General features: G+C 40.6%; 1 protein-coding gene across 6 annotated transcripts in view; it reads left to right on the forward strand.

The window, feature by feature from the left end:
- Nucleotides 1–19430, forward strand: part of dachs (unconventional myosin-IXb-like dachs) — a 110840-nt gene that overhangs the window by 31330 nt on the left and 60080 nt on the right. For all 6 annotated transcript variants that reach the window (XR_011172937.1, XM_069111664.1, XM_069111660.1 and 3 more), the window contains one exon: nt 26–1197. Coding sequence is in view for 5 of the 6 variants with exons in the window: in XM_069111664.1 (XP_068967765.1) it covers nt 831–1197 (367 nt within the window). In the remaining variant the exon portion in view is untranslated. The remainder of the gene's footprint in view (nt 1–25; nt 1198–19430) is intronic.

Consider the following 19430-nt stretch of genomic DNA (forward strand, 5'->3'; position numbering starts at 1 on the left):
ACAAGCGACGTCCTTCCTTTTCCAGGACACCCAGAGGACCTGTCGTCTCGTCTGGAAGAACGATGGCGCGGAAGTGTGTGAAACGTAAGCGATCTTCCTGTACCGTGGAAACACCGTTGGAAAGTCGGTTCTGGACGCGATCAACAGCGAAAGCATGGAACAGAGCGGGCAAAGCTGAGACGCAAAATGTCGAATCGGGTGAAAGCCGAGTATCAACGCTTGCGACGTGATCCGGATCGATGCCGATCTACCGGTGTGTGGACGATCGATTTCACGGAGATTACGAAACGGATGTGTTCGAATTCGAGCCACGTACCACGCTGAGCCGAACAACTCCTGGAGGAAATCTTTGAGGCTTGACTATCATCCAAGAGGAAAGGTGTGGATGCTTTCGTAGCCAATAAACCGATTCGCCGAGTGTTCGATTCAATTAGCGACCTGGGAGAAATCGAGAACGAAGGCGCCGTTGAAGCCACCTTCCTTGCCAAGTGGAAAAAAATATCTGCCAAGCAATATGCCTGCAACAACAGTGGTACGCGTGAAAGAGGTCGCGCTTCGGGCGACCGACTGCTTCCGCGATGAAATCCTATTAATCGAGATGAAATCTCATTAAGGCCGTGTCGCCCCTCTGCTCTAGGGGTGAGATCGACGAAGCAGGCCGTCACTCGTGCCGCGGAAAATTAACTGTTCGGCCGCGAACATCGCAAGAAAAGCGGCCAAGAAAGACGGAGGGAATAAAAGAGAAAGAAGCAGCTTTTGCGTGAAGCAACTTGAGACTCGTTTCCTGGCCAATTAGAAACGGTTTTCTGAGGCAAAGGGCCGGGATTAATATGTGCTTTGGACGAGTGCCGCGAGCTGGAAGTTGCCAGAGCGGCGTGAACACCGACGACAGCTGTCGAAAGGAAGACGAGGGGATCGTCGAGCGGTGCTGGTGGTCCTGGAGATCCTATCCCGCGGGAATGGGGATGCTCTTGCCCGACGAGACTTACGAGGAGCGTTCCTCGTCATCGAGACGAAGCTCCTGCCCGAATGTTCTCGCGGACATCGACGAGGTCGAGGCGGCCAAGGCTTTGGCCGCATTCAGAAAGTGCGACGAGTTCCTCAAGAGGCATGGGATCAGGCCGGAGTTCTTCTGCAGGCACAGGGAACGTCTCGCGTTACAGACTTGGCTGTTACAGAGGTCTAAGCTGTCTTCTGGTGAGTCTTAATATAGTTGTTGTTTCTTACAGAAATGTCGGAGAGGACATTGTATAGGATGATACGCAAGCCCTGATTTCAACGCTTGAAATAAAATTATTAGAAATAGTGGGATAGATAAAGAAACTGTTAAATTGACACACGTGAAATGTGTCAAAAACCAAACTAATTTCTTTAGAATTCGATGGAATTTTTAAATCAATTTCATCGATCAGTTTTGTTATTTCAGATTTATAAGGATTGTTAACTCTAAAATTAAGAAATTCTTAAAATTGTTATCGTATCATCGCACAATCACGAGAAAAATCAACTAGTAGATAGTTCTATCGCCGTGGAACATAGGAATTGCAAGCGAACAGAGTATAGGGACGATAAATCGAGTTCCATAACGTTGATCAAACTTGGTTTCATTTTATGGGACTTTATGGGATAGACATCACGATGCACCTGGCTGGCGCGAAGGCTCCGCGTTGCGGGTAATAGATTTACGTAGGAGGAACGAACAATCGCGGATGACAATTTACGGGGAACAGCGAGCGGATCGTTTCAAGCTGTTCCGTGCATCGAAAATAGAAACGGTTCAATTGACCGGGATCGGGACAGGACCAGTTAAATCGACGTTTCTCGTTACTTTCACCGACTGTTATTTTGTTGCGGCGGTTTTTTCGCACAATGAAACGCATCGTTCTGGTAATTGGATATCTCTTTCTTAAAATTTATGCTTTTTCACCGACGTGAATCGTGATCGCTTAGATTTATACTTGTTCGAACCGAATTCTTTAACAGATATTCTTTGCTCCTAAACTAAAACTTGAAATTACACCTTGAGTTATTTACAATTTGAAAAAAAAATCTGTTTAAAATTGAGTAATCGTGTGGAAATACCAGTATGATATACAAGGTGTCCTAGTAGTTTCTTTCTGGCAAACTTAGAGTTTCGTTAAGAGGTCATAATAAAAATACGAAATATTGGTTTCCTGTAGCTCTTGGTCCCATGTCAGAGATCGAGAAACTTTCACAGAAAAATATTGGTACACGTGGTGAACTGATTTGAGTGATTAATTAATTAAGATGGAATAGAATGAAAATCACTTTTTTGAAGTAATGAATTTAATTTCTTCATGCTGTCAGCTAAAACTAGAGAAACTAGAATACCTTGTATATATTTATATATCTATTTTTCTCTCGTACCTCATGAAAAAGAGCTCCACCTGCTGATAGTCGATTAACAGCTAATCGAGTGTGGATCATCGCTAAAGTTACTTGAAACTGTCGGTCGATTTTTGTATTGGCTAAGTGGGGAAACAAGATTCGATCGATAAATAGGGGCCAACGGCATATGGAGCCTCTCTTTGATGTTAATTTCGATTTCGACGGCGGCCGGGTGCCGGCGATAATTTTGTTAGCCGGGCGTACTTAACGATCGCGGGCCCGTGAAACGCGGAAATATCGCAGTTCGTGCCGTGACCGCCGCGAGACTACCGGAGGGCATTAATTTTTGTTTTTAACGAGCTTTGCGTATTTATGCAGCGGGCCGCATTAGCACAATTGATTTAATGCGGCGCATTAATCTAGCCCTGTTCAGGCTCGTGTAAATTATGATTGGAAAAGTTAATTTGTTCCCCTTCTGTTGTCGTCGACTCGGAAACTATTCTTCATTGATCAGATTTTATAGCAATTTTCATCCTACTTTCACTTTATTGTTTGTCGCGTTTTATTGTCCTTTCTTTGTGTCATTGTTTGTAGTGATTAACACATTAAGAATCGACGTGGTATTTTACTCAACATTTCATTTCCAATTGTCTTTCTCGCTTTTAATGTACGTTATTGAATTCTGTCTCTAATATCGTATTTATAAAAGGCAGTTGAAAGGATTCGCTTGATATTTCTTCCTTCATATTGATCAGACAATCTTGCGAAGAAGATTTCAATGTGGCCGTTGAAATCTTGGATAAAATCAAATTTTCATGGAAACATCTGTAATCGATTCAAAATACTAATATATAATCACGAAACTATGGTAATCTGGAACAAAATCATCTGAACAAATATGGAGTTTATGTATCTCACTCTTAGAAGAAAATTCTATCATTTATCCACCTCCTCAATTAGTATTATTATCTTACTATTTGGGTTGGGTGTGACCGAGAAACAATTTTCATTTGGTCTCGTAATAGCAAGGTTTTTAAGTATCTACTATCCTTTACGGGATAAGAATGTTTATGGAGATAAAGTATGCGGTGAGGAAAGAATGTAATTAAACCATAAAGAGCGCCAGTTGCGTTCTTACGGTTTCGCGTTTTTACGCGCAAAATTTAATGCGAATGGATTACGCGCAAACGTGAGCAACGTCTGCACGTTACGAAAACGTAACCGCTTCCGGTTATCTCAAGAGGTGAGCTGTTGCCTGTTTAGAAACAACCTCTGAAAACTTTTACACGGTAATAAATACTGCTGTTACACTGAGTTTCCCGCGTAATTCGGAAAGCTTCCGCAACTCGAAATTGGAATTAAGTCGTTCCCGAAGACTATATTCGATTTTTCTTCCTCCCTCAAAATTTTAACGTAAACCTTTCCTTTCTGTCATCTTTCTAGCCAGTCTAAATAACGTATTCATCAGAAGTTTCGAAGCTTTCTATATCTCCCAACGATTATCTCTCGTAGAATCGCTTCATCATGCAAATAAGTGTTTAGCCCGTCGACAATAATTGACAACGCAATTCCCATGTGGCATAATGTTTCGAAATCGGATCGATCAGCGTAAATACGATGTGTTTGTTCGTTCTCTATGTCTGAACGCGACAAATTATGGAACTCAGCACCTCGAGCCATTACACCTTGTATTTCGAGCAAGCGTTAGTTTAAGAGGCGTTGTTACATCATCATCGCGACGCCAGTTAATGTATCAAAGAGCTAGTTGAACGCGGTAACATTCCCGGTAATCTTGTCTGACGCCTAGAACGAATACTCAGAGTGAATACAGAAAGTTCCGTGCCGGATCTGGTGTCATTAAAATGCCTCCTTTCTGGCGAACTATGTATTAACAACTTTCATGTCATACGTACTTATTGTTGGTCGTACGTGTTAAATTTACTATTCACCCTGTTCTGAGCATAAGTAGTTCTGTTACGATGTATTATTATCGTTTGGTTTGAAATTGATCAATTTGAAAATGGGGACAAACGAACCGGGAACGTAAACACAGAATAATAACAATCTCTTATCATCATAAGTCACTTTTGTTATCTTATGTTCCGCTTTCGATATTGTTTCGTAACGGAATTAACACAGTGCTATCTGAGAGTCTTGGACCACTTACGTTTAATCTAATTTACTAATCTAATTTAAATTAAATTTATGTGTTAATTTATATGTTGTATATTAATTTATATGTTGTAATTTATATGTTCTTTTTTTACCTATATCACTGCATAGTGTATCGCTATAAATTTGAAGGAAAATTCAATTTTCGCGTAGCCTCTTCATCTCTTAATAACAGCATCTGGATTTTTCATACAAAGCTTTCTTATAATTATACCGTTTTTTTATTATTTTCTCTAATTTTTTAATTATTTCTACGTGTCATGTAAGAAGATTCGTCTATCTCTCGGTCCGCTTCTTCTTCGAGTTCTATCCGAATAATTTCAAGCGCGTATACTGTACCTGCATTACCCTCTTAGCTAAAGGAAGAAATCAATGAGGTAGATAGAGGAGATTCTTCGTTCTGATTCGAAATCTCATTATCGTTGCGCCAAGTTCTCTCGGATGCTCTCTAAGATAGCTAGCCAGGTGCGTAGATCAAGAGATAAGTTTTCTTCCCTTTAATCACGGACAAGGTAAACTTTTCTTTTCAACCAGTCAGTCGAAAACAGAAGGTCCCGCCGTTCTTTAACCGTGCAAGAGTAACCGGCGGTGTGTTCTCAAGGAGCTGCAACTTTTCAAAAGTTTCTTAACGATCAAATCATCGGGTATCAGGGTTCGCTCATCTTCCGCGTGCATTCGAATTCTCCAGCGGAAGTCCGTCGTTCCACCCTCGAACCATTCAAAGGTCTTCTGCTCTCCCTTTCGCGAGACAACATCCTGAACGTTTAATTAAATATTCATTCTTCGAGACTCGGTAGTATCTGCTCGAAAAATCAGCCCCTTTGTCTATTGTCGAATTATCTAACTGTGTAGAAAGCAATAGTTCGCTAGAGTTTGAGCTCGTGTCCTTCATTCACTTCGATTCTCGTGTCTTTATAATATCTTTGCTAAATTGCTGAATATTAAATAATTTTTTGGAAATTGTCGGAATCAGAGGACTAATGAACTTTCTATAATTTCTAACTGGCGGACTCGAGATAAACTTCCCTCTCAGTTGTTCTAGAGTTAATTCTCGAAAGCAGGATGCTAGATTAATTTTGATTCAGATATTTCAAGTTTATTTTTCCTAAGCCTCATCGATAAAAGATCTAATCTTTTAAATGAATTTTATTATTATATTGAGATACGAAAAGTATATTAATTCGACTCTGTGCCTTGTTACTATGTGAAATAAACGTTCAACGCTTTTGACAGAGGTGAGCCACCATCCTCTGGGCAAGGGTTGATACGATTTGATTGTGTTATATGCTTTCCACCAATTTCTCGCCGGATTGGAAAGAAAATGAAACCTGCCGATTACCACACCGTGGAATACGCAATTACGAGTAAATTCCGTGGTGACGTTCGGTTGTTTTCCAGATCAGAAAATAAAGGCTGCGTAATTACGGGGATGGCATTACACCGTGTTTTACAATCAACGTAATCACAACTCGGTCGTAGCCAAAAACGATCGAACAATTAACGTTCGCGTATCGGAGTCCGCGTTTTATCATATTAATCGTCGAAGCACGTTTCATGAAAATGCTTTCTAGTCGTGTATTATTTTCCAATCTCACGACGTTTGTTTATTACTCACCCCCCTCTTGAAAATCGAATAGCGAATCATTCGCCATTTCCTTTTCGTTTCTAGAATAGACAACGCTTCCGTCTAGCCCTTAACTTTCTTCATGCAACTTGTTCCATTTGTCGCCGTTGTCGTATCGCGTCAGCAAGTCACGCGGACAGAATCACGCCAGTGCACTGGCACTCTGGTGATAAAAGAACGGGCGGATATAACCTGTAAACGGAGGAACATGGTGCAGACAAAAAAAAAATTTGATAAAGCACCGGCAATTTTATACAGCGGCCCCCATTGAATATTCCGCGCGCGACGTCGCGCTCGAAACATTTCGAGTTTATCGGTTTATGCCGCGAAATTGATCGGGTCACCGTGAAGATTTACGTTGTTCGCTAATTCCGCTGCGGTGATCGATTCGACGCGATTTCCGGCCGAGGAACGTTGAGGAATAACTGGCGGTAATATGATTATTTCCATAGGATTTTTAACACTTTTAACTGGGTCGCTTTTTAACCAGGCTCTGTTAGACGTCATGGAATTAAAAATTAATAAAGATAAATGAACACCTGGCTAGATTGCTTTTAATCCTAAACTAGCGAGGGTAAATATAATTTATCTCTCCTACATTTTTATAATATTCCACGATATCATTGTTGGTACTTTTATCAAAATTGCATCGCGTTTGAGATTAATCGTCTCGATTCGACAGATCAGATGCTAAGCTTCTCGATGTATTACTAAACGAAGTTTTCAGTTCGTGTGAGATAGCCCGATGGTAGAACGAACGTCACTCTGGACTGACAGGCTAATTGGAGAATTCAACGGAACGATCAGCAATCAAAGACAGTAACGCGAAATCGTGGGCCGTGAAACGGTCACGTAAACTTATGTTCACCTGGTGTCAGTCGTGGATTCACGTAATTAGCGTGCTCGCTGGTAATGAAACCCCCATTATGGGCTGGGCCGTCGGTTAATTAGGTTGCACGTTGATTTATTGCGATCGTGAGGTGTTCGGATGATAGAGGCGCGTGGTTGCATCCTACGCATCGCTTCCTTCCATTGAAATATAAGGGAAAACACAAAAGAGTCGTTTGTCTCGTAATTGAAAGCGTTGCGATGACGGTGCCTCGTTTGGTGTTCTTCGTTGGTGAACAAGAGGGTAATAAGTTGCAGTTACGCAATGGCAGATGAGTATTAAGATTGATTTCTCAAGTAGAAATAGGATCGATGTAATAGCAAGTATCCGTTGAAAGGAAGTAGAACAGTGCAGGCCGTTGCCGGTTAATGAGTATCTTGACAAGTTAAAAGTATTTTTAACAAGTTTCCGCGATGCGGGTCGAGTGTACTCCAACGAAATTAAAAGTAATCATTTCGAAAATATTTATCGAAAAAACACTCGAACTGTGCTTCGTTCGACGAAATAAGCAGCTACTTCTGAAAATACAGTACCGTGCAAAGTTTTATTAGTGAATCCTTGATTTATGACTTCTTTTTTAGAAATGCTTCGATACGTAGAATATATAGAAAATGAGTTAGAAAATTGCTGAGGAAAAAAATTGCTTGACGAAACCTTTTTTCTTCGAGCTATTTGTTAGCTTGTTAAGAAATGACCGATTCTTCGACAATTATTTTTTTAGAAATAACAATGGAATCGAAATAAAACGTCTCACGTTTTTACGTTCTTATATTCCACCGCAACATTCCTATTTGTTAGGTCTAAGACCTTTATACAGTACCGTATGTCTCGTACTACAAAGCGCGATCGATATATCGAATAAAAATAACCGTACCAGAAAAGAGAAGAAATTTTTGGCAGATTGCCACGTCAACGAAAGGAAACATCGTTGACCAGTTGGCTGCACAACAGGTCTTGAATTTACTTAGTCGTGCGATAAATCATAGCGTGGGCTTCTATCTGTATCGCTGAGAGCTTCTAAGCATCGTTCTCGCGCGCACGCGTTCTCATTCTCAGATTTATTCGGGCAAAGTTATGGACATATTTGTTGTGAAAATTGATATTTCGAGCGCGGCGGCGGGACTGTTTGACGCTGTCTCGCGCGTCGTGTCCACCAACCGAGACGAATAAAATCAATTTCCGGGTCCATTGAGCGTCCGTCATGTCGGTTCTGCGTGCGGAAGGATGCACGTGATCGCCTTTTCCTACGCTTCGCTACGCTTTTATAATAATTTATCGTAGCTTCCGGGCTTCGTCAGGCGTTATGGTTATCGGTAAGCAACCATAATGAACACCATGTCCAAGGATTTTTACGTACAATTTTCGAGTTTAATCGGAACTCTTTGTGGCGCAAAGAGACGATAAGTCAAGCAACAATCTTTTGCGGTTGCAAATTGTTAAATAAACCAACTGTGTTTTTAAGTAATAATATATATTAAACATGTATTAATTAATGATAAATATCATACATGTGGAATATACATATAGTACAATTTGAAATTACGGGTATTAGGGATGTGAATTAAAAATCACGAAATTGTGGAAAAAGATTTCATAATAATATATATTCAAACTCATATGTAAAGTTTTATAACACAGAAAGAAGTATCGTTTATTAATATACAGCATTATAGGTACCGAGAAATGGATTCATAATTGACACATTAATTCTAATTATTAATGTATCTACAATATCTATAGTAGCCTCAATATTAAACCAACTAACCACTCTGAACAATTTCATGCAGGAAATTATCGTGATGCATACTAGAACTGATCGTGCAAAATTGTTAGATTGAGAAACAAGGAACGTATGAAAAACATGATTGTCGGCTTAATCCGATATTAAATTGAAATGCGTCGATTCAAGGCGTTTATCCTGCCCAACGAAGTATGTGTTCTGCCTGCGACCACGCGAAATAGGGATTAGTCAGTCGAGTCGTGAATTATTTTAACGATGCGATATAGGGGATCGGGCAACGGTTCTATTATAGGATTGTCGCAGAGTTGAATGCCGTGGATTTCTCTTTGTCTGGTTTTGGTGTTGCCATTGATTCGTTGAAAAGATAAATCTCGTGAAATCCAAATGGAAGCTTCCTCGTATCGTACACGAGAATCTCGAGATCCTTTAAAATCCGTCGTTTACCGTGGATCATCGAGCAATTTCTCAACAAAAGAAACATTTGTTGCGATCAGTGAATACCTATCATAAGGATCGTTGAAACAATTATGACTGCAAGCGTGACAATTTTATGGATGACGTTTATTTCGAGGTTCTCTTAATTATCACGCGGAACCGAAGTTAATCGAAGACAGTCCCTGTTAGGTCTATTTTATTTCTGGTCGCCTTTACAATTTCTTTCTCCAATCGATTGATATTGTTGAATTCTGCTTTTTAGCATTGTCATTGCGAAGAGAAATTCCAAAAATTTGCTTAATATTTCTTTTCCCATTACATATTTCTTCTTTCGCTGATATAAATTCTATAATATAATTTCACGAAGTACAAAAAGATTGAAATATCTTTTTCAAGTTATGGAAATTCCTCCACGCGCCTCTGATTTGTGTAGTAAGCTTCTATGAAATATCGTGATACATTTTTTTGAACCTTGTCAGAATAATATGTAGATTATTTTATCTATATTCCCCAGGTATATTGCGTTGTCGTATAATTTCGTTATAGTTAACAATCTGTTTCCTGATTATCGTAGCTATTCCTCGTGTAATTGTGTGAAAAGGAAAAGACCCATTACCTTTGAAAACCAATCCTCGGCCAAAGGTCGTATATTCGAAAATTTTCCACTGACCAAGAAGAGGAATTTGTTCTCGCCGATCACGAGGCGAAAAGTTGAAATAAAGTGAGAAATTCTCGCGGCAATCGTGTCTCAGGATAATATTGATCGCGGAATACTGGCGCGGCGCTAGGATTAAATATTTGACGACGACTTTCTATCCACGGCCAGATTCTTTATTTGGGGTTCGATAACGGTGTTTGTCCGAGGAACGGGGATTAAAAGTGGCGTCCGTAGAAATTGTAATTACACGATTAAATTACTGGTGGTTTCTTTCATTTTTCGTCTCTCTTGAATTTATCGTAAGAATCAAGGGTTGATTTACTTCGAAAACAGACCGACTTCCAAGCAGGAAGTCTGCGATCTGCTTTTTTACAAACTCAAGATGACTTCGCATAGATTATGTCGTGGCTATCGCAACCAACCGTATGTTACCCTTTTAACACGTTATGGAGATATCTGGCGTTTTGTATTTCACAGTCAGGGGATTTTAGATTTTTATCGTCTTTTCATTAATAATCTTGCAATATAATCCACTCCTTTTTGTTTTAACTATTTCTAAAGGCGGTAGCTTTTTCTTAAATATATCATATTTCGACGTTAAATTAAAATCTGCTTTTACTTACTTTTAAACGAAACCACAAGCGATTTTGGAATATTTCATATAACAAAATTACTATCTACAGATCATAATAAATATCGATAATAAAATGGCCGCAATGCGTTGAATTTCAATCTGTCAGGATATTATGTCGGTTGCCGTTGTTCCGATGGTTTGGTCGCGAGGGGTTGGTCTTTTCTTCGAAAAAGAGACTTAGACGGACGAGCTCCCCTAGGAAAGAGAGAAAAGAAAGAAGGGCGAGGATGGAAATTTCATCGGGATTTATTAGCCACGGGAAATCGACTGGGGCTCGTAATGACCGAGGCATTACTAATGGAGCGCGAGGGGGGTAAAAAAGGGCGGAACTGGCTGCCAACGTAACAACGCTGATGCAAAAGCGAACAAAATGCCGTCAGGTGTTGCACCCATAAATCACACCGCGTACGTACCACCTTTCTCAGTCTTCGTCGTGACGTGGCGCGGCACATTGCCGCTGTTTCGCGGCGCGTTGCATCGGCCACCGATGAATTCGATAAATAAAACATGCACTGGGAACCGGGTCACCTCGGCTTCGAGCACAGATTTCCGCGCCGATGGTCTTGGTCTTAATTTAACTACGTGGTCTTTTCATACTACAAATTTTATCTTACATCGTGTAACGTCATTTAAAATTTAACAGCTTGTATTCTTTCGCTGATTGAATTTTTTTACCAACATCGACTTCTTTTGACGAGTTATGCATGTATAAAGAAGCTTCAGTTTCTAACGATGTATATTTCATTCTATACACAAAATGTATTCCCCATGAATCAAAATTTACCACGCACCAGGTAACTATTCAAAACGCACCTGTAAAATTCGCTTTTCTACACTTTTGGTAGTGGTTGTCAGTACTTTGAAACATTAGAGAAGTGTACACATTTTCGACCGTAATTCATAATTCTATTAAACTGACCGAAGAAAAGAGAGGACTATTTTATGATGGTGGTATAACGCTTGATATTTCTTTAATTTTTGCAACGTTCCCTCTTTATAATATTTTTCAATATTTGAATTGTGCTGCTTTCGCGTAATTTTGAGTATTTTTTCACCGGCTATTCTTGTGCAATCGTCTATTTCAAGAGTAGATGTAATTTTGTTTTTATATGGTCACGAGGCACGACTTCATTTCCATCGGTGACGTCTCGAAATTGCTGATTTAACGTCGTCTATGAAATACTCGTTCCGCGTTTCGCCAACGGCCGCCTAATGTAAATGTATGATAACCACGATAGAAAGTGTCTCTCACCCTCTAGCTCGTGTTATTCAACGGACCGTCGTGAATAGGAGGCAGACGTTCGTCGCGTAAATAGGTTCGCGCGGTGTAATACGCTCGCGCGTTACATGGGTCACGTTACGTGAAAGAATTTACAGCTGGACGAAAACCAGCGCAAGAACACATGGAGGGGGGAACCGGAAAATCGATTCGTGTTTCGGCATCGCGAATTTTATTCTACGAGACATCAACTGCGACATTTTTTTTCCAAGAAAATACTAGATCGTACGTCTGTATTCTTTGATCAAAATAAATATATTTTCTACTTCTCACTAGAATGAGTTTACTAATTGGAATACATCGAGATACGATGTTTTCGATACTGATTTTTAAAATTATTGTTCTTTCAGATCGTATACAATTTTCATACGGTTGATCAGCACTTTGGTTCGAACGATAGTACTGCTAGAAGAAAATTTAAAAGCTTAACGATAGATAATAAGTTTACTAGTAGCACTCTCTTTAATTTGACCGCAGAGTAATTGAATTTCAATTCATAAAGAAAGAGTAGTAAAAAAATCCAACGTTTCAACGTTTCAAAATCCAACGTATTAAGCGAGAGATACAGAGAAATTTTATATAAATCATATTGCAGGGGCACGATTTCACTCAGTCCTTGATATTTCGCGTATTAAAATTAAAATTTAACCTTTCCTAAATAAATCAGACGAAAAGATTGCGAATTTACATAATTTACCCTGACGCGTTGTTGCGAACTTTCCAGCGACTCTACGAACACTCGATAATTCCACAACGTTTGAAACAGTAGCGTTTCACCAGCGAATCGGCAATAAATCGCACGCGATCTCGTAGCTCGGAGTCGAGGGTCGCTATTGACCAGAGAGAGTTCTCGTGGCGGAGGGACGATTGCATGGTGAAGTCCCACGCACGTCGTTCGTATCATTAATCAGGGAATGCCTAGGGACGAGAAGTTTCGTCGCCCGAGCGACGGAACCTTATCTCGGACGGCGTAATTTTTAAGGGAACCATCGGTAATTACAAGGCATTATGAAGCATCGATGCGAGCCGCGGCCTCGTTATAAATCAAGACGGATTCAACGCGCGTCCCGTGCGCGAGAACCGAGACTCCTACGAACCGGAGAGATAAATCACTATGGCGGGCCGTAGCTGTGCCATTCAGGAGGAATGGTAAGGGAAGGGAGTTTGAGGTCGACGAGTCTCTTTTAAATTTCGTCGATTTCCTATATACTAACACGGTGGTGGACGTCGAACTCGACTACTCGCGTTTTATCTGCTTTATCAGGTTTTCAATGGGACGTCCGATACGGTGCCATTGTTCGGGCATAATTAGATCGTTGGCCCGCCGGATCCGCGTGTATTTATTGCCTTCTATGCGCCACGCTTGGCCTGCAGGTGGTGTGGTATCGCGTGTGTACGCGTGTGTGAGCACGCGAAACACAGGGCCCGGTCACGGCAAACGGCAGGCGATAACTCAGCCAGCAGGTATATAATTATCAAACTGCGTAATTGTTAATTATTGTGCCATTGTTGGCGACCGGTAATTAATGCGGTGCCAAACTCCCTCGGTACGTGTCTCACGCGATCGCACGATTGATCGGCGGACCCTTGCCGCATCCGCCCTCGAACGACCGTTAAGTGCAGGGGAATGGAAGAAAGTTAAACAGCTTCTTCTCATTTCACGCAACAGTCGTGGAAAATAATGGATGCATATATTTCCTCGCGTTCCTTCTATCAATGATAATGTTATTTGCTACGGTACTTGCCTATTGAGAACTATAAAATAGCGTGATACCATGATGAATTAGCATTTATAGATAATTTAAGTATTAGTAATTTGATTTGATTCGGTCGTTCCGACAAAAATGACACAAGTGCGATGGTCACATTTACTAATGCCATGACCTTGATGACTTTTCAGTGATTTTCAAGTAATGTTTAAATTGTTGGTAACGCGTCCTAGATAATTCTGTATAACTTTCGAGTTGGTTGCAACCTCGATAAAACAATCCCTTTGAAACCATCTTCAGTCTGCACTTGCTTTACCCTATCGGTCTCATTCATATTAAGTTATATCATGTACATCTAATCTTTTAAATCTCGGGCTACTATCGGGTTAGACGTATTTTATGGTCTGTAAGATTTCACTTTCTACTTCACTTATCGAATCCCGATCTTGGTTTTCTCAGGTCATAATACATACAGGTAGCTGTGCGTCGTGGTGGTACCCGCGGAAAATAAATCCTATTGGTGGGCGGGCGGATACGATCGATCATTCCCGCTAATTAATTCATCCGTCAATTAGTAACGGCGCTATGTGTGCGTGGAACCACTCTCGCGCCTAAGAGGTCTGACCACGTGAAGGTACAGTTGGAAGAAACGAGCGGTCTGGAGGGACAGAGAGGGGTGTCGAGGGTAAGAGAGAAAAAAAAGGGGTGCAAGGCACCGCCACTTCGAGAATTTAATTAAACCAAAAGGAGACGACGAAGGGTAAGGCGATACAGGTTCGCAAGAAGCCTCCATCGACTTGCCTTCTTAATGGTCTTCTCGCTATACCGTGCGACGAAAACTTGCAACCCTAGCTTCCCCTATTCACCCTCCTTTCATTTTCCTTTTTCTTTGCCTCGCGAAACGATGCCGTTCTTTTAGCTGTTTAACGTTCGTAGATGCGTGCCGTCCTCCTCCTCCTCCTCCTTCTTGAATTTGTTCTACACTCGGTTGATAAAGTTCACTCAAGTTCGCTAGGACATTTCTTATTCAAATTGTTCCCGATTTGCCGCTACAAACTTGGCGAATCTCTCGCTGGAAGTATACCGGTATAAAAGTCATTGACCCAAGTTAAAAAGGGGTTGTATGAATCTCTTTGTCGGTAGGGATCTGCGAGTAAAATGTTGCCCCGATAACGATACGTTTAAAAAGATTGTTTTTCTCTATCTACTTAGTTATACAGTGTCGTAGAAATATGCACTCGATGATATCTATTACGTTTTTTTAGTGGTGTGTATCGTGTGTGCTTAGAAAAGTACGTGTCTAACTGTATTCCTTGCATGTTACATAATATATTTGGTGATATCTAACAATCTTCTCGCCCATGTATTGGTCAATGTCTTGCCGTGTGATATGTCCGATAATGTACTCCGACAGGTGCATACTTGTCAAAGCCTTGGCTTGTGTCCTCTACAATATACATTTTCTCCTATCATTCTATCTCTTCTACCTCGTATCTCTTTCCCTCCCGCTTAACATAGAGACGTGGCTCGTAGACTGTTTTCCATAACTCTCTAAAATTCTCTTTTTCCGAGGAAAACTCTATGTCTAGAATTTTCATTAGATAGCACGTTAACATGTAATAACTAAAAACTTACTAACTCAACGTTCTCATGATAGCATGCACTCACGTAACGAAGTATTAAACTCTGAAACCCTGTGTCGAGACGCGTCTATTTAGATTCAAAGGAACGGCGCGCAGTTTTTATCGACAGGCTGACCTGATAATTAATTATCGTTCGATGGATATTACACCGGTTCTCCCCCGCGCCACTCTATTTTCCTCGGCCTATCCGGTTTACAATGCAACAACTGCCGGTACCGGAAATAAATCACGGCGTTTTCGCCCGGCCGTGGCTGGTCATTAGTCATTAGCGTGTCGCTTATTACGATTCTCTCGCAGTTGTACTGCCTGCTAAGGAGTTCAATAAATTATAATTAGATCAGGCGAGACAAGGGGTGGACGGGCTTTATAACGCCTGGATCGTTGGTTGATTCGCAGCTTCCGAGTGCATTACCGACGCCTCTGTACTCTCAACAGATATAAATCACTATCGTAATGTTACACGCTGCCGACTGGCCACCGTGACTGCTCGAGTAAAGGCTTCTTTCTTCGCTCCCCTTCTAACGGCCATCTCCTTTTCTCCAGCTTCAACTGCCACTATCAGATCGGTGGCACCTCGTTACTACTCGACTTCGCTCCGTCCTACGTTCGCTCTTAATTGATTTGAAAATTGCGATCGTCGAGCTTCTCGGAGACGTCGAAAAGTGGCTTCATAACACGCGATCCGACTTTCCCTCGTTTCGTCGCGAGATAAGCACGCTGACAGAGACTATTGTTCGTTCTTACGATGATTTTTTCATCCCTCTTCCCTTATGTTTGATGCCTGCCAACAGGATTACAGTATTTTAATAAAATCGTGTTCGCCGTTATTGTCTGCCAACAGCCAATTCGAGTGTAAAGATTCTTCTCGATAAACGTGACAAATTATTTTAAATTCCCCGTGTCACGATTTATCATTCAATTAATATCTCACGTTCATCTTGGGGCTTACGAAGTTGCGATTTTGGCGAACGATTGGTACATTTGTGAACGATAATTGATCAGGGTATTAGAGGAGGAGGGACTCGCGACTCAGGACAGGCTTAATCGAATGCAGATTAAAGTTCGCATCGCCGAGCGAAATTAGTTTTCACCGTTAACAGCGTAATCGGGAACGGGGCTGCGTGACACGTTCATAAAGTTGGAGCAAAAACGAACGAATTTGGCGTGGATCCAGCGGCCTCCATCGGCCTTTTCCATATAAATCATCCCGGTACGTATCCCCTGCGATATCAGCGAGGGATTTGAAATAAAAAAAATTTTAAAGAGAAAAGAAAAGAGAAGGAGGGAAGGTCGCACGAACTTGGAACAATGAAAGCGAAGTGTAACGCAATCGAAACCGTGGTGCAGCTGGTTAATCTGCGTCGTATATCTGAGGGAATCATCAAAATGACTCGGAGGCCTCCATCCACTATGCATAGACGCGTCTCGATCCGCGGTTATACGAATCTCATTTTCTCCTATAGCCACCATAGCTTCTCGTCTGACCGAGATAAGCGGTGTACTCGTTGAATCCTTAAGGATGCGCCTTGTGAAGCCTTGGCGAACCTTAAACGAGGAAGAAACGGGGCAGATAAGAGGGGCCGGGATCGTTTCGAGCTATCCTAAGGCACGTTCGTCGAAACACGGCCTCGTAATATTAATAGCGAGGGCCGTTCCTCTCTTCGGCCCTTTCCGATATCGTTCCTGGCAATTTTCGTAATCCGCGATACGGAGCTCCTCCAACTCGGTAAATATCAAAGCACTCCCCGGTTTTCTGATAGCCCCTGATCCCAACGTCCGTTTCACGCGAACTTGTCTATCGAAGGTATCGAAACTCCGGGGATTTAGTTCGAATGCTCGTCGTCTCCTAATTCGACGATGTAGGAGATCCTTCGATCCTTGTTACTGGATTAGAATATTGGTTTGAATTGATTTAGATCACTGGCATTGGCGATAATCTGTTTGTTTCCTTCATTTCATGAATGAAGTTTGGATGTTTTAAGGACATTTTTCATTTTTCTACGCTTTTTCGTTTTCCTTCATACATCAGCTTTCTTCACTATAAGGTTTCACATGTTGAATACTTTTTGTCTACTAAAGATCAATGTGTGTATGAAATATTATGTTGACGCAACATTTTATTTGCACTATTATTTTCTTCCAATTTACATTATTGTTACAATGTAAGACAATTATTCTAATCGAATATGGTTTAAACTTATGTATTTGCTTCTAAATTATACTTATCTAAATTTTATATAACAGTAGTTAGCGTTATTCTCGTCTCACCGATGTTATCTTGCATTATGCAAGATATTTTACACGCAAAATCAATCAGGCTCGTAAATAAAATTAAATAAAATTATATTAAATTATTGAATTTTATTTTATTATCATTTATTAGCATTGTGATCATGAAAAGAAATTTCCGGGATTTGTTTAATATTTCTTTCCATTAGGATTCTTGAAGTGTTAAAATAAACTATCTTTTTATTCGTGGAAATTTTCCCCGTGTTCGAAAACAACACAATCTGTTATATGCATTATTAAACAAAATCTCTTCTACGTATTACATATTTCACTATTTGTCCCTTAATAATGAATAATGTTTCCACGTTCAAATGCACTCGAATCCAGGTGAATTCAACCGAATTTCGCGTAGAGCAGTAAAAGAGAGATCGCCAGTTTTCTGATTTTCAGATTCCACCGAGTGCATCGGGTGCAGTGGTGGATAGGACCACGCGAACGATCCATCATTCCGCGTCAACGGTGTACCATGGTACACGGGCCGGCATAATTTGTTCGCTCGATTAGATATTGAAAAGCTGTAAACCCGGTCGGTCTGGTCTATCAAGTGCGAGCGAGAGATCCTTAAACGTGGATTGTCCGAATAGAGGGAGACGCGCTACGTCTGTTCTGTCGTTTCGTCTCGATCGCGATAACGAAGATTGGATCTCCTGAAGTGTTCATAAAATAATCAACCTTGACGAGATAACGCCAGATTGAAAGGGAGAAAGTCACCTCGATTTCCACTGAACGCTCGTCGAATTCCTCTTCGATCGTGTCATTCATTTTTCTATAATATTTTTACTTATTCTGCTCCAAATTTCAATACAGATTTTAAGTAAACTTAGCTGAGTTTTGCGTCTAATTCACGCAAAACCTTTTTAACAAGAGATTTCTATCAGGAGATTGGGACGTGTGTGTAAGTTATTTGTAAGTTTTATGTTTATAAACTATGTAAAACCAAGGTTTTGGTTTTTTTTTGTATCATCGGACTGAGATCAATAAATACAATATTAAATACAACATTAGGAGATTGTATAGATTTAACCTTTGGTTCTTAATCGAACATGTTGTTCTCGTAACTCTTACATCTAGTTTTTACGAATTCTTGCATCGTTATCTCGCATGAATGTGAAATTGCGATCGATTGATCGTTTCCTTCAGAACGTAAATTAATCATCGCATCTTATACGAAACTATGACGTGTCTCAATATTAGAACGGAGGTATTAGAACGTTATGGACGAGGGTATATCGTATATACAGAATATTCCAGATCTTAACCGACAAACATTGCCGGCATGTTTGGATAGACATTTTCAGCAAAAAATATTATATATGCCATAGGTAGATTCATCTTCGTTTCCGAGATATGGAAGTAGTATAAACCACAGATAATGAGATACATTCAATCTACTTAACTTTTAACGATAATCAGTTATTTCAAACTATTTTTTACACTGAGCTATACTAATTTAGACTGGCATAAATTGTTCAAAATGATCAATCGATACCAAACATAAACATCAGAAAATACACAGCTCGTCCCAACGAGTACAGAATGGTGTATATGTATAACATATTTTTCTCAAAATGTGCTTCCAAACTTGTTAGTAAAGTTTGTCAGTTGAGATGTGGAACATCGATTAGTTCCACAGTCGATACAATGGTTGATATGATTTGACATTTGGAATTAAAAGAATCTATTTGACGAAAAATTCAGGGGTTCGAAGAATGTACAGTCATTAGGACGATACAATGATCAGATTCGGCAGATTACGTAGAACATAGTAACTCAGGGGAAGATAAAATAGGGATAATATTTAAAAAGATGTTTATCTCTCGGTCGATTTACCACGCTTTTATGTAAGATCGTTGGATCGTTTCGTGGTGAATCGATCTCGATTTGATGTTACTTCCACGCGGTGGAGCACGAGTGCATCGCACCGTAACTGCGAGCAGAGAGCCGCGGCGCAAAAAGTTGGGTGGGCCTCCATTGTTACGCAGGCTGGTCGTTTCGCCGGTCGATGTCT

The sequence above is a fragment of the Bombus flavifrons genome, chromosome 4, assembly GCF_040668555.2.
Source record: "Bombus flavifrons isolate JBK064 chromosome 4, iyBomFlav1_principal, whole genome shotgun sequence".
Taxonomy (NCBI): Eukaryota; Metazoa; Arthropoda; class Insecta; order Hymenoptera; family Apidae; genus Bombus; species Bombus flavifrons.